This window comes from Molossus molossus, unplaced genomic scaffold (genome assembly GCF_014108415.1).
Source record: "Molossus molossus isolate mMolMol1 unplaced genomic scaffold, mMolMol1.p scaffold_m16_p_13, whole genome shotgun sequence".
Classification (NCBI taxonomy): domain Eukaryota; kingdom Metazoa; phylum Chordata; class Mammalia; order Chiroptera; family Molossidae; genus Molossus; species Molossus molossus.
Window position 1 is genome coordinate 82654699 of NW_023425348.1, and position 16476 is coordinate 82671174.

Here is a 16476-nt window from a genome sequence, read left to right on the forward strand (position 1 = left end):
GTATGCCCAGCCTTGTTATAGGAGCAGCCAAAGTATAAGCACATGAAAGCAATTTGTAGCAACTGAAGATAATAAATAATAGATTAAAAATAGGTAATGGGATATTAAGTGTTTATGGGAATTTAGGGGTGGGAGTTATTGTGAGTTAGGCTAACAGCTGTATAAAGCAAGAATAGCTATGAATTCCGAAATTGAAACTATAGGAGGCTGGCAATAATTCTTCTCCACTCAAATTCCTTTAAAACCACCTCAAGAATTCTTGAGTCTTAAGACACCTCGATCTCCGCACAGCAACCGCTCCCGGAACTGGTGTGGCCAGCTTGGCGTTGCGATACGGAAACTGTTTGCGTGACACCCCCTCTGCCTCCCTCCACTCCTCCGGCTGCGTAGGTGCCATGGCAACGGAGAGAGCTGGAGATCTGGGTTCCGGAAGCCGGAGAGCTACAAGCTGCGCCTGTCAAATGATGCTGAGTCCCGAGCGCCTAGACCTACCGGACTACGAGTATCTGGGTAGGAGATCCGGGGAAGGAAATAAGTACAAACGAATGAGACCGAGATCTAGGAGGAGGCGGGGGCGATGTCTGTGTGGAAACCGGTCCGGGTGGGATGTGGAGCGCTCGTTCGGGTCCTGAGTCTGTAAGGCCCAGCGAGGCGGAACACAGCACCTGGAGAGTAAAGAATGTGTGAAGGCTGCAGCTCAGGCCATGAGGATTGTGTTCAAAGTGGGATAGGTTGGAGTTGAGAATTTGGGGCCCTTTTGGGGTGTTACTGATATTCTGGTAGTGGAGTAACCTTGAAACCTGAAGTGCTAAATCAGCCATTCTGTGAATAATCATTTACCGTTATTGAGGCAAGTAACAATTTTGAGCGATTTTTTTTTTTTTTTTTTTACATTAGGCACTGTACTAAACATTTTACATGCATTCTTCATTGAATCGTCACAACAGCCGTAGTAGGAAATACTGTGTTTTTCTTCCATTTTGCAGACGGAGAAACTGAGGATGAAGAGATAACTTGCATAAATGAGGCCACACAGCTAGGAAATGGTGGAGCTAGGATCAGAACCTAATCTGCCCACTCCTGAACTTGAACTCTTGACCACTAAGGCTGTAGCTAATACTTTACTGAGCACCTTCAGGGTGTAAGACATTTAATGGATGAAAAAAGGATGTATGCACACAAATTTTTAAAAAATTTATAAACTTTATTTTTAGAGCAGTTTCAAGTTTACAGAAAATTGAGCAGATATTATACAGAATTCCCATATACTTGCTCTCCTACTTAGAGTTTCCCCTATTATTAACATATGGCATTAGTGTAATACATTTGTTATAATTGATGAACTAATATTATTAACTAAACTACATAGTTTACATTAGGGTTCAGTCTTTGTGTTGTCAGTTCTATGGGTTTTAATAAATGCATAATGTCGTGTAACTGTCATTATAGTATCATGCACTGCCCTAAAAATTATCTGTGTTGTACCTATTCATCCTTATCCCTGCCCCACCCCCCAACCCTTGGCAATCACTAATCTTTTTTTTTAATCCTCACCTGAAAATATTTTTCTATTTATCTTTAGACAGAGTGGGAGGGAGAGAAACATTGACATGAGAGGAATACATCAACTGGTTGCCTCCTGCATGACCCTGACCAGGGCCAGGGATGAACTGCAACCAAGGTTCGTGCCCTTGGCTGGAATGGAACTGGGAACTCATCAGTTCGAGGGCCAAAGTTCTAACCACTGAGCAAAACTGGCCAGGGTGGCAACCACTAATCTTTTTACTATCTTTAAAGTTTTACTTTTCCAGAATGTCATAGAGTTAGGGTCAGGCAGTAAAGTGGCTTCTTTCACTTTAAGCAATATGTATTTAAGGTCCCTGAATGTCTTTTCCTGGCTTGATAGCTCATTTATTTTTACCACTGAACAACAGCCAGTTGTTTAGCTGTGCTTTACACATTTTTAATGAAAAACAATTCTAGTTTAAATTTTTGAATTGGTAATACAGAAACTGGATTTTAAACTTTAAAGAAGTTATAGTGAAAAGTCTCCTCCCACTCTTTCCCCCTCATCTGCCAGTCTCATCTATAGTCAGCCCTCCACCAGTAACTACTATTACTGGTTTCCTGTGTATCATTTCAGAGTTTATTTTATTATGTACATAAAGGAGAATACAGTACATGCTTTTTTCATTTAATATATCTCAGAGTAATTTCTTTGTCAGTAGAGAGCATCCTCATTCTTTTTTGTTGTTAATCCTCACCCGAATATATTTTTCCATTGATTTTTTAGATAGAGTGGAAAGGAGGGAGGGAGGGAGGGAGGGAGGGAGGGAAGAAGAGAGAGAGAGAGAGAGAGAGAGAGAGACAGAGAGAGAGAGAGAGAGAGAGAGAGAGACATGAAAGAGACACATCAATCAGTTGCCTCCTGCATGAGCTCTGACCAGGGCGGGAGATCAAACCTGCAACCCAGGTACATGTCCTTGATCAGGAATCGAACCTGTGACCCTTCAGTCCAAAGGCTGACACTCTAACTGCTGAGCAAAACTGGCAGGACCTCATTCTTTTTTAAAAAAGTTTTTAGCTGCATAGTATTTAAGTAATTTATTTAACCAATTCTCTATTGGTAGACAATAATCTTTGCTATTACTAAAAATACTTCACTGAATAATCTGCAGTTTTGTTCATCTACCAATGTATCTGCAAGGATCAATTTCACAAAGTAGAATTAGCAGGTAGGTATAAATGCATTTTAAATATTGATAGATATTGCCAAAGTGCCCTTCCTAGGGGTTATATCAGCAATGTAAGAGCATGCCTGTTTCTCCATAGTCTTCCCAATAAAATATATCAAACTTTTGGACATTTTCAACCTCTTAAGTGACAAAGCCCCAAGGATATTTAATATGTATTTCTTTTATGAAGTTGAGCATCTTTTCACCAAGTTTAAGGACGATTTGATTTTTCAAAGGCATATATAGCCCTGACTTGTTTGGCTCAGTTAGTTGGGCATCATCATCCTGTGCACTGAGGGGTTGCCGGTATGATTCCTGGTGGGGGCACGTGCCCAGGTTGAGGGCTCAATTACCTGAGGGAAGTGTGCAAGAAGCAGCTGATGATGTGTCACTCTCACTTCAATATTTCTCTTTCTTCCTCTAAAAATCAATTTAAAAACCTTTAAAAAAAAAGAAAGTCAGATAGATAGATAGATGATAGATAGATTGTAATCAGCCAAAAGGGCATAGTTATATCACAGATAAATTAGCATCCAATGAATAATAATATCAATGTCTAGTAATACTTAGACTTTTGCTAAGGATTTTATATATTTTATCTTATTTATCCAATGCTCAATAAATCTATGAAATATTTGAAAAGCCTAGTCCATTATTTAATTTCTTGAGTGTTTGCCATTTAAATTATATGTCTCAAAGGCATATTTAATATACTGGTGCTTTGGTCAGTGGAAGTTGGTGGTCCTCTATAAGTTGCCTTTTCAGGAAGACTAATCAGTGGCAATGTTGATAATGAATCTACAAACAAATCAGAGTCTCAGGTTGGTTGAAAAAACTTCAGTGTCCAACCATCTACCTAATGTTTGTACCCCGAACAAGTGCTCCTTAAGCCTCTGTGGCATTTAAGTGTCTTAACTCCCTTTTCTTAATGACCATCTGGACATTTATACTGCCCTAAGCAGGGTCCTACTACACAATGGCTTCCTCAGGGAAGCCATACAACTCTACTGAAATATATTTGTCTTTATTTGAGAACTACCCCTGCCCATTACAATTTGGTCTCTTTTAGAGGCATGCTATTTCGAAGCATTCACCCTCAATTTACTGACGACTCCCATTAGATTAATCTAATAAAATATTTCCTGATTTAAAATTTTAAATACCTGTGGAGGGTTTTGTTTTCATCCTTTCTTTTTTCTTTAAAAAAAAATTATAGCCCTGGCCAGTTTGGCTCAGCGGTTGGAGCGTCGGCCTGCAGTTCAGAGAGACCCAGGTTCGGTTCCTGCTAAGGGCACGTACCTCGGTTGCAGTTTGTCCCAGGCCTTGGTTGGTCGTGCGGGTGGCAGCCACTTGATGTGTCCCTTTCATGTCGATGCTTCTATCTCTCTTCCTCTCTCTCCCTCCTACTCTATCTGAACAAAAAATGGAAAAATGTCCTCGGATGAGGATACAAAATAAAATAAAAAAAATTATAAAGTCACTTACACGTGTAGGCCTAGAGAAGAAAATTCATATGGAGAAAAGAAAATTGCAGAGACTGGAAAACTCTAAGCATTCAGCGAAACAGAAAAGCCAAAGCTGAGTTCCCCTTAGCAAGTGTGCCAGGGAACTTTTTTTAGTATTCTGATGTAAATTACAGGGATACCTATTCAATGACTATCTATAGGTTTCCCTTTCTACATGCTAGCCAGGGCTTATATTTGCCTTTTTGACTATTAGTGAAGAAAACAATCTCTCATCATCTTGGGTAAACTGATACATTTCCCACTGACTTTGTGGATTAGGAACCTGTAATCATGGCCTAGAATGGCTTGGGACAGAGATTTTCAACCTGTGTGCAGCAAGAATTTTTGAAACATGTTGCCCTGGCCAGTTTGGCTCAACAGTTAGAGCATTGGCCTGTGATCCAGAGAGACCCTGGTTCGGTTCCTGCTAAGGGCATGTACCTCGGTTGCAGTTTGTCCTTGGCCCTGACCCGACCCAACCAGGGCCCTGTGGGAGACAGCCACTCAATGTGTTCCTTTCACGTTGATGTTTCTCTCTCTCTCTCTCTCTCTCCCTCCTACTCTATCTGAACAAAAAATGGAAAAAATGTCCTCGGGTGAGGATAAAAAAACACTAACAACAACAAAAAACATGCAATACCTAATTATTTAGTCAGGCACTGACCTCTCTTCTCTTAGATTGTCAAATTAAAAAAACAACAACGGCCAACATAACAGTAGCCATCAGGTGTGAATGCCCTGTCTTGAATCCTAAATATATAGGTCATATAATAGAGTTACATCTTACTGGTTATATCACATAGTAAAGTTGCATCTGGCCTGGCTGGGGTGGTTCAGTGGTTGAGCATTGACACATGCACCAAGAGGTTGCCAGTTCAATTCCCAGTCAGGACACATGCCCAGGCTGTGGGCCCAATCACCAGTTGGGGCATGCAGGAGGCGGCCAATCAATGTTCTCTCTCATCAGTGTTTCTATCTCTTTCTCCCCTCTCTAAAATCAATAAAGAAAAAAGAATTTATTAAAAGAAATTAAAAGGCCCTGGCCAGTTTGGCTTAGCAGTTAGAGCATCGTACCACTGACCAAAGAGTCATGGGTTTGATTCTGCTCAAGGGCACATACCTTGGTTGCAGTTCGGTCTCCTGCTCTGGTTGGGGTCATGCGGGAGGCAACCAGTCAATGTGTCTCTCTCATATCAATGTCCCTCCCCCTTCCATTCTCCCTTTCTGCCTCCCCACCAAAAAATTTAAAAAATTAAAATAATAAAATAAAAAAGGTTACATCTGATTGATTAATTCTCAGTACCATAAATCCTTAAATACAAGTATAGGCACCTGATTTATTTTTATTTTTACTATTATTACTATTATTTTTTACAAAAGTTTATGCTTTTTAAAAAAAATTCTCACTTGAGGATATTTTTCCATTTATCCAGAGATAGAGTGGGAGGGAAGGAGAGAGAGAAAGAGACATTGATTGGTTGCCTCCCGCACAGCCCTCTGAACTGCAGCTGAGGTGCATGTCCTGGATTGGAATCGAACCTGTGACTCTCTGGTCCGAGGGCTGATGCTTTAACCGCGGAGCCAAACTGGCCAGGGCCTTAAGTTTATTCTTAAGTGTACAACAGCCTCCAAGACAACACTTTATTCTAGTAGTAGGTGGAAAGAGATGTTATGACAGGGAATCCAAATTTTAAAACAGGAATGGAATTAAGGATCACTATTGCCCTCGGCACAAGACACAGCTTACTTCTTTTTGCCAGATTTTTTTTTTTCTTATTGAGACTTAAAAAAATTTTTTTTTCTTTATTGATTTTAGAGAGAGAGGAAGGGAGAGGTAGAGAGAGACAGAAACATTAATGAGAGAGAACATCGATTGGCCACCTCCTGCATACCTCTCACTGGGGATATGGCCCAGAACCTGGGGATATGCCCTGACCGGGAATCAAACAGTTGACCTCTTGGTGCATGGGTCGATGCTCAACCACTGAGCCACACCGGCCAGGCTTTGCCAGATTTCTTAATTCCACCTGTGGCCAGGGGCCCTTCCCTGTGACCTTTGCTTTTTCCTCTACTCCTTTTTCTGCTTCTGCTTTAATGCCATATCTTGTCCATCTCCCTGGCCTGCTTCTTGGGCTGCTTCAGGGGCTTCTTCTTGCCACCTTTGTGGCTGGACATGGCACCTGCTGCCCTTTCCCCAGACCCTGCCACCGGAAGCTGAGCTCCCTGTCTCACCCCTGTACCTGTGCCTCCATGCGGGCCCACTGATGGGCTCCTCTAGGCACTGTTTTTTTAAAGTCACTTTGGAGCAAAAGGGGACGGGTAATTACTATCAGTATTATTCTTATTTTTTGAATCAATCAATTATACCTATTTTTTTTTTTGTCAGATTGGCAAAATATAGGATACAGTTTTTGATGTGCTGCAGAAATTTAGTAATTAGTTTATATGTGCCATGAGATGAAAAAGGTTGAAAATCGCTGGCTTAGGATCTTAAGATCATTATAGAATCAGCTCAATGATGTTTATGCCTGCAACCATTAGAATGTAGTGATAGAAATTATGTTAATGCCCAGGCCTGAATAGAGAGATGAGAGTCTGGAAAGGAGATGAAATAAGTATAGAACCCTTGAAAGATTTCCAGCTCTACGCGTATTTATTGGAAGTTTCTGCCAGAGGCTGAGGTGTGTCTGTGTATCTGATTGGGTGTGGAAAGCTCTCTAGAGCCGAGGGCAGCCTGTTCTGGTCCCAGGTGTACAAAACACACCACCTACGTGCTGACCTGAGTATAAGCATGAGGGTATGAGGTTTATTTTTTACTCCACCTAACTTGGTGAGGTGCATGCTTTTACTGGTGCTCAAAGTTGCCTCTTCTGTTTCCATGGAAACTGCTTATTCTCACTAAGGTTGGTAGTGGGTTGTCATGATAGATAACTCTTGGAAAGCTGAGATGGTCTTTCTCCTTTGTAGGCTATACTTTTAGAGGAATCACAATAAATTAAGCACTTCATACATGCTTACACTGTGCTTTATCTTTTTTTTTTAAATCCTCACCTGAGGATATTTTTCTATTTATCTTCAGATAGAGTGAGAGGGAGAGAAAGGGAGAGAAAGGGAGAGAGAGAAACATTGACATGAGAGGGACACATCGACTGGTCGCCTCCCGCAGGACCCCGACCAGGGCCAGGGACGAACTGCAACCGAGTTACGTGCCTTTAGCCAGAATCGAACCCATGACTAATTGGTCCACAGGCCGACGCTGTACCCCTGAAACAAACCGGCCAGGGTAGCACTGTGCTTTATCTTATTTAATCTTCCTAGTCACCATTAGAAGTAGGTATTATTATTAATCCCATTTAGTAGTTATTAATATCATTGCACTTTACAAAGAAGGAAATTAAGGCTTAGAAAGGCCAATTGATTTGTACAAAGTCACATAGGTGATGATGCATAGTCAAGCAGGGATTCAAACTTAGGTTTGTTGGATTCTATAGTCAGTTTTTTTCTCTCCACCAAGAAGATAGAAACAAACAAACCAAAACACCTATTGCTTGCAAAGATCAATGATCCTTGCTTCCTTCTTAAGATGGAGCTCTTAAACAGTTTATTAGTTACAAATAAGTTTTCTGAAAATAGGAATTGTTTACTTGTCTTGTATACCTACCTGCCTTTCACAATGTAGACACTTAATACATACATATATATTAAATCGAATATGAATAATCTGACTTTAAGGTACCCCAAATGTGAGCAGCTAACAACAGCTAAGATTTACATATTAAGCATTTACTATGTACCAGGTAACATTTTAAGTGTTTTATATGTATTAATGCATATAAAGATAGTTTTGATTATTATCTTTATTTCACAGATGAGGAAACTGCAGCACTAAGATATAAATTATTGGTTAGTAAATCATGAAGGAAAAATTCTAATCAGCAGTCTAACTCCAGAGTTCACATTGTTAAACCCTATGCTATAAATATCTTGAGCAACTCCAAAAATGAGGCTCCAACTATTGCATAGACCTATGCATGAATCCTGGAGTAAATTCAGTTTGCTCCAAGGGCTTAATTTAATGTTTTTGCCAGGAGGGGGCATCCTAGGAATCAGGATGGATCAGGGAATAGTAAAATTCCAGTTTCTTCTTGCCACTGGACTCATGTCCTTTACAGGCGGGCAATGAGGAAGATAACTTCTAGAAAGAAACCATTTGGCAGAGTTTTACTGACAGTAATCTATGTACTTTGAGCTGTGTGACCTTAAAGAAGTCACTCAGCCTCTCTGTGCCTTAGTTTTCTTACATGCAAAATGTAGATAATAATAGTACTTACCTCCTACATATAAACTTTTAGAGCAGTGCCTGGCAGCTACATTGGGTCTACATTGTGAAAAGAGGGTGTACAAAAAGATATCTTTCTTTTTAGAGTATCTGGGTAGGTACTCAATATATGTTACCTACTGTTATTGCTATACTTTTAAAGGTTTTTTGTTTTGTTTTGTTTTGTTTTTTAATCTTCACCCAAGGATATGTTTTAAATTGATTCTAGAGAAAGAGAGAGAGAAACATCGATTGGTTGCCTCCGGTTTGCACCCCAACTTGGGTATGTGCCCTGACCAGAAATCAGACCTGAGACCCTTCTGTGTACAGGTCAGCGCTCTAACCAACTGAGCCACATGAGCCAGGGCTATTGCTATACTTTTATAAAAGTATGTAATACATATATGTATTTGGCAGCCATGAAAATGTGCCTGTATGATTTCCTACTGTGGGGAGGGTAACTGACCCCCAACCCCAGCTCTGAATCCTACACCTTATTCACACTGAGGTCATACTTCCCATGGGCTACTCCCAGACAGTGACTGGGTGGGACAGATTCACTTCTAGGAGATGTGTTACTCTTCTGATGGCGACTTTGGCTTGAGGACTGCAGTCTATTTCTCTCTCTCTCTCTCTCTCTCTCATTTACAAGGATCAACCCTGTATTGTGGTCTTTCAGCTCTTCTAGCTTCCTCTGGCTTTCTCCCCATTTTTCCCCATTGGATGTTTCCCCCAGTTTATCTTTTGCAAGTCTGATCCTATCTTGATGTCTGCTTCTCAGAATACCTGGACTAAGACAACATCCAACAGTCATTGATACAGTCCCTTCCAGCCATGAGGTCAATACAGTGTCTTCAAGCCTTGGCAAATGTTCTGATATATGACTCTTTCCATGTGGAAGACTTAAGTGTTACTAATCTAATTTTTTGGTATTTGCTGATATGCATGCAAATGATATTTACTTGTCTCATTGCCAGATACTTTTTTTTTTTTTGCTTTTGGATGAATCTTGATAAGCACGCTTATTTTTGTTTGAGTATAATTAGCAGACTTTCCAAATCCAACCCTATGCTAGGAAACATTGCTATTTACAATAAGTTAGCAGAAATATTCTTAGGGCTTTTAAGTGCTTGGGTTGTTGCAAAAAGGAAATGAAATAAAATAAAATATTATAGATGTTACACTGACTTCCTAAGTCTTTGGAAACTAGCCTAAGTCTTTGGAAACTAGGTCACTTAAAAATAATAATGAACATATTCACAAAATCATCTTTGTACTTCACCTTCCTTTCCTTTTTTCTTAATCCCTTCCTCCCTTCCTTCCTCCCTCCCTCCCTTCCTCCCTCCCTCCCTTAATGACCTCTCTATAATGCAAAGCATGAATGTAAAGATTCCTTCCCCCAGGCAACTTATGCCATAGATGGGAGATGGGACATACTCAGAAATGACTGTAACACAAAGTGACAGTGTAATGAGTGTCGTTACAGAGTGGGTGAACTGTGTGTATGCAGCTGTGTTGGTGCTTGCCCAGTTTGGTCAGCAGCTTTTCAGTCACGGCAGGGGCAGCAGTTCCCTAGGTGGCCCAGTTCTGGGATTTGCCTTTGGGAGTTGTTCCTGGAAGTTCAGCTGAGACTGTTTCTTCTGCCTTTTTAAGGAGTCTGTAAGCTATTTAATAAATGCAATATTTTTTGGGGGGGGATGCAAGTGAGTTCTGAGGCATGTTGTTCCCGACCCTCACCCATCCCCCTTTCTCCGAGGTAACCAAATTGCAGGTTATTTCAGGGTTTTAAAATAGTTCTGTAAAATTTTGACCTTGGTTATCATTTTATATACAAGTGATATTAAAATCTTTCTTCCAAATGCTGTCCAAAAGTTGGGGATCACTTTTATTTGCACAAATACCATGTTTGCTAATTGAGTAATCTTAGGAGGCTGAGTAGTTAATTAAAGTTTTAAAAAGTAATAATAGTATCTCAGAAAAGACAAATGATCCATTAGTTTATCTCTAGCTCATCATCCTGTTTCTATCCTTCTTAGCAGTTATCACAGTATCTTGTTTATCTATTTGTATACTTGGTTGTTGTTTGTTTCTAATAGAATGGGAAGCCATAAGGACAGCTTATTCTCTCAGTATCTCCAAAAACCTAGTATAGTGCTTGGCCCAAGTTAAATGAATGGTCTGCTTTAAATAGTAGACTACATTTTTTTAAAACTGAGAGAAAGGAATTCAGTTCTATAATGTGAGAGACACTAGGATTTTTTTTTCCCTTTCCATAGATGAAAAACAGGGATGATTGATTAAAATCTGCCCTGGATCCTTCTGATTTTAAATTCTGATTATATCTAAGGTTAGTTTCTTGATTGATACCATAGTTCCTATGTTTTGGTTACACAACAGTGAGATTTAATCCATTTTTTAAAAATGCTATTTTAAGAAGGAAGGAAATTTTATACAATTTTGGGGCATCTACACGAGATCCCATCCTTTAGTTGGGCAGAGTTAATATGCTTTAAGACTGGAATTACCCTGGTAAACTAATCCCTGAGTCCTCTGTGTTGGGGTCATCCTTGCACTACTTCTATGATTGGAATTTCAAGTCAAAACACATTTATCTGAGCAGAATTTTAATGATTTATCAAAGAGAGGAGGGATTTTCCCAAACACATCTGAATTTACTGAATTACTGATCCCATTAGCTATGTTTTTTTTAAGCACCTTTCTTTAAACAAAGCAATTACTGCTGAAATCATCAAATGTATTTTCATAAAAGCTTTTGACTAAGTTTTGTTTGATTAGCAGGAACCCAGTAAAAGTAAATATTGTTTGAGAAGGCACTTTCAGGGCCCTTTCTTTTTCTTCATTGAATTAGCTTTTAAAGCACTATTTGGAGAGAGTAAGAGCCTTTTCCAGCTGTCCTATTGTTGTGTAGCTCAAGGTCTTGTTAATACTATTATCTAGTTCTGAGATTACAGGTAATTGTGATAAAACACAAGCTTCAATTTCTGTAATCTCATACAGAAATCTGTTTGTGCCCTGGGCCTTCATATCAGGTGTTTGTTAAATTCAGACTTCTCTCACCTGGGGTAGCCCCACTGACCCCCAGTAAGCAGAGGTGTGTGGCAGATATGGGGCTGCATTAGGACCATTGCCTTCTTTTTCTCTTCTCTTCTTTTTCTCTTCTCTTCTTTTTCTTTTCTCTTCTTTTCTTTTCCTTTCCTCTCCCTCCCTCCCTCCCTTCTTTCCTTCCTTCCTGCCTGCCTTCCTTCTTTCTTTCCCTATAAAAAAATCATGTGGCCAACTCACATACAACTGCACAAAATGGGAAAATCATGTTTTTTGAAATAGTCATATTTGAAACAATAACACTTTGAATGTGACTAATGGCCACATGTCTTTGGCTTTGCTTCTCTCATGGAGAGGCTGCCAGAACCACTCTGCTCCATGGTTCTCATGCCCCAAAGTCCTGCAAATTGACACGTAATAGTCAACACACAAAGAAGCTCAGCCCATTGAGAAAGTGAGTTTGGGCGCTAGGGCTGGCCTCCTTTCTCTGTGTGTGCAGTTCTTTCCAGCTTCGGTTCTTCTGTCCCATCTTAGTTTTTCAGAAAGAAGAGATTAAATGTGTCTGGTATTTCAGCATGTTAACTGCACAGGCAACATCAGGCTAGCACTCAGGCCACTGTTCAGCCTGTCATATGGAAGGAATTGCCTTTCAAGGGAGATTATAATTGTGTATGTAGCCACACAAATGCACATTCTGCCTGGAGGAAAATGCATAGAAGAGGAGGCCTTATGCTGCCACTCAGGCCTCTTTGTGGAAGGCTGCATAAGAAGCCCTTACTGGCATAGTCAACTCTTTGGGGTTTAATGAGTCACGTTTTTGTGTGATGCCTACTTAAAAAAAAAACAGAAGAAGAAATGCACTCTTCCTCAAGTGATTTGCTTTTATTGGCCCTGCAGCTTTGTCTAAGAGTTTTGTACATTCCTGATGACATCACTTACAATGCTAGTGCACAGACAGTAAACAAAAAATAATTTAGCTTTCAGGCATCTAGACAAAACTTAAATAATCCAATTTAGAAAAATGATAATAAACATTATAAACAATGAGCACATGAGCTTAAACAACAAGCATTACCCCAATCCTTTTTAGAATGTGATGCATAGAGAAAACTAGAAGCTTGGACACTTGGATTGTGTGCAGTTCAGACCTGAGCCCATGGTCTAGTGTTAATCCCAAGCAGTATATTCTAGTTACTGGATAAAATACAGGCTACCGTGTGAGTAAATCATTAAGCTCCTTGAGCCAGAGCATTCACCTTTAAGAAAGGAAAAGGTAATATTGCCACCTACCTCACAGGAATGTTAGAAGATCTAAAAGATAAGCCTGTGGAGCTCTTTATAAGGAAGGTGTTTTGTAAATAGATAATACTATTTTTATTCTCCTTGATCAGATTTCCCCAACAAATGGAGTTAATGAAAGCTACCTCACAGAGGGTTGAGATGAATGAATTAATATGTCAAGTATTTTAAAGTAAACCATTTAATGAGACCTAAAATTGATCATCTTTCTAGATGGTCTGTAAACCACCAAACCTGATGTTTAGACACATGATTAATTTATAAAGTCTTACATGTATAGTGCAGCCAGTCTTTTGCCTTGTCTTCAAGGGTTGGCATGGTAGAGAATGGTGAATATATAGATAGAAAAAAATAGGTTAGTTCTTTAGAAGGAATGGCCCTGCATTTTTTCTCTTCAAGGTTATGAGTACAAATAGCCACTGGAGTCTTGCTAATCTTTGTTGCCATGTCTAGACGTAGGGACTGTTTTGACCTTTGCTCTTTCAGTAAATTATTTGTTTTTGATCTCATATTGCTAAAGGAGAAACAAACTTAAGGGGAAAAGTGGTTGATTTGTCTCACAGTATGAACTTTTTCTTATTCTAATTCCTAGTATAGTTAGGAGAAGATAACTGTTGTTGAAGGACCTGACATTGGTTCCCCAGCTGAAAGTTCTGAAACTCAGCCAAGTAATAAAAACAGCTTTGGTTGTTATCTTTACAGGGGAAGAGACACCAGAAAATAATTTATATATTTTTTCTTTGTTAATCCTCACTGGAAGATTTTTTTCTATTGATTTTTTAGATAGAATGGAAGGGAGGGAGGGAGGAAGGGAGAGAGACACATTGATGGTTGCCTCTTACACCACCTCAACCGGATTGGGGATTGAACCTGCAACCCAGGTATGTGTCCTTCACTGAGAATTGAACCCGAGACCCTTCAGTCTGTGGGCTGATGCTCTAACCGCTCAGCCAAACTGGCCTGGGCTCATTTATATTTTTATTTTATTATTATTATTATTTAATCCTCACCTGAGGACTTTTTTTCCATTTTTTGTTCAGATAGAGTGAAGGGAGAGAAAGGAAGAGAGAGAGAGAGAGAGAGAAACATCGACGTGAAAGGGACACATTGAGTGGCTGCCACCCACACAACCCAACCGGGGCCAGGGACAAACTGCAACCTCGCAAGGTACATGCCTTTAGCAGGAACCAAACCCGGGCCTCTGTGGGACCGCAGGCTGACGCTCTAACCGCTGAGCCAAATCGGCCAGGGCTCATTTATATTTTAAAAGACAAAACTTTTACTGACATACCTTCTTCCAGTTTTGTTAGTATTTTCATAAGATTTTAAGCAACAAAATCTGAGATGACCCCTCAGGTAATTTTCAATTTCAAAATTTCTGCTTTTGTTTCCAAGTATAGTAGTATTTGGGTAATTTCACTTTCCAGATTTCATTTTCTATTAGATGACATAAAGTGGGAAATACTATTTCATATAGATTCTAAATCCTTAGGCTGAGATCATTTCTCTCTCTTTTTTTTTTAAATAAAGAGATAATATTTTAGCTTCTGAGTACTACAGCCCCCCAAGTTCTGTCTTAAGTGAAAAATATATTTAAATAAATGTACTTGGTATGCTAGCTAGAGTTGTTCTCAAATCCAGGAGGACTGGAGATAGACAGAAATCTCATTGAGCCCTCACAAAGATCTGTGAGGTAGGCACCAGGCTGATTCCCACTTTCCCATGAGAAAACAGTGATTTAGGTTATGTAACTTGCCCAAGATTACTGAGCTAGTAGATGTGGAGATGAAGCTTGAATAAAGTTTATCTGACTCTGAAGCCTGAGTTGTTAGCTACTTTGCTTTCTTTTAGGTCCTGTTATTTCTATAGGCCTTCTTTCCTATTCAGTTCAATAAGGATCAAGTGTCAGAACTTAATTTTTTTTTTTTAATCATCACCCAAGGACATTTTTGCATTTATCTTCAGATAGAGTGGGAGGGAGAGAGGGAGGAAGAGAGAGAGAGAGAAATATCGGTGCGAGAGAGACACATCGACTGGTTGCCACCCACACGACCCCAACCAGGGCCCGGAACAAACTGCAACCGAGGTAGTACCTTTAGCTGGAACCAAGCCCCGGACTCTACTGTCTGTGGGCTGATGCTCTAACCACGAAGCCAAACCAGCCAGGGCTTAATTTTTTTTTTTTAATCCTCACCTGCGGATATTTTCCCCCCACCCCCACTTATCTTCAGATAGAGTAGGAGGGAGAAAGAGAGAGAGAGAGAGAGAGAAACATCGATTGGTTGCCTCCCCTACAACCTCAACCAGGGCCAGGGACTGAACTACAACTGAGGTATATGCCCTTGATGGAATTGAATCCGTAACCTGCTGAGCCAAACTGGCCAAGGGCCAGAACTTAATATTTTAACAGCCATTTCTACAGAATGTGTGATATGTTTCCTAGATTCTTTGGTATAATATCTAGAACATAATTTAACACTTTCTTGATGATGTGGTTTTATTCTTTTAGATATCATTTATTATGTTGTGCTATAGATACATTATGGCTTGCACTCATTCAGGAAACAGGAGCTCAGAGAACTTAAGTAATTTTCCAACTTTTATGTAGCTAACAGTTGGTTAAGCTAAGATTTGACACTAGTTCTTCTGATTCCAAATTCGGTGGTTTAGTTGCTACTTAATAACATTAGTTAAATCTGACTTTATAACTATTAATTTATAATACGTTTTCCCCTTATGCTTACAAATCTCCTTTCTCCAAGCTAATGTTTCCTACTGGGTCAGTAAACTGTTGAGGTATACTGAGATTTTGTACTCTATGTGGTTTTGTGTCCCTGATCTCTCGGGGTATTAAGTTAGGGTGATGACTCAGCTGCTGTTATGAAAAGACCCCTGCCCTGGCTGTTTTGGCTCAGCGGTTAGAGCATCGGCCAGTGGACCAGAGAGTCCCCGGTTCAGTTCCCGCTAAGGGCAGTACCTCGGCTGCAGTTTGTCTCTTCCTGGCCCCAGTTGGGGTCGTGTGGGTGGCAACCACTCGATGTGTCTCTCTCATATTGATATTTCTCTCTCTTCCTCCCTCTCTCCCTCCCGCTCTATCTGAAGATAAATGCAAAAGTGTCCTTGGGTGAGGATAAAAATATAAAATAAATAAATACATAAACACATAAACACATAAATACATAAATAAATAAATAAATAAATAAATAAATAAATAAATAAATAAAAAGACCCCTGCCCTCCCAAGCAATGGCTCATACAAGAGAGAACTTTATTTCTCTCTAATTTAACCTAAGTCCAGGACATAGAAGGCAGGATCTGCTCTAGGAAGCCATTGTAGGATTTCAGACTAGCTGGGCAGCCATGCTATTAGAAACACATGGTTTCTGAGGGTGCCTCTGTTGTAGCTATTTCCAGCCAGTAGAAAGGAAAAGGAGAAGGAGTGAATCCAAGGCAAACACCTTTTAAGCAATTAGGCAGAATTTGCAAACATCACTTGTGCTGACATTTCATAAGTGAGAACTTAATATAAGGCCCCTGCTAATTGCAGAGGAGCCTG

At 39.9% G+C, this 16476-nt stretch overlaps 1 protein-coding gene across 2 annotated transcripts in view; it reads left to right on the forward strand.

Annotated features, from left to right (window-relative positions):
* Positions 1-412: 412 nt before the first annotated feature.
* The window catches only part of CUNH11orf49 (chromosome unknown C11orf49 homolog), a 190206-nt gene continuing 174142 nt past the window's right edge, over positions 413-16476 (forward strand). Inside the window, exon 1 of one of the 2 annotated variants that reach the window (XM_036258047.1) lies at positions 413-510. In XM_036258047.1, the coding sequence (XP_036113940.1) occupies positions 462-510 (49 nt within the window). In that variant the 5' untranslated portion in view covers positions 413-461. The remainder of the gene's footprint in view (positions 511-16476) is intronic. The other variant, XM_036258048.1, reaches the window with a different exon arrangement.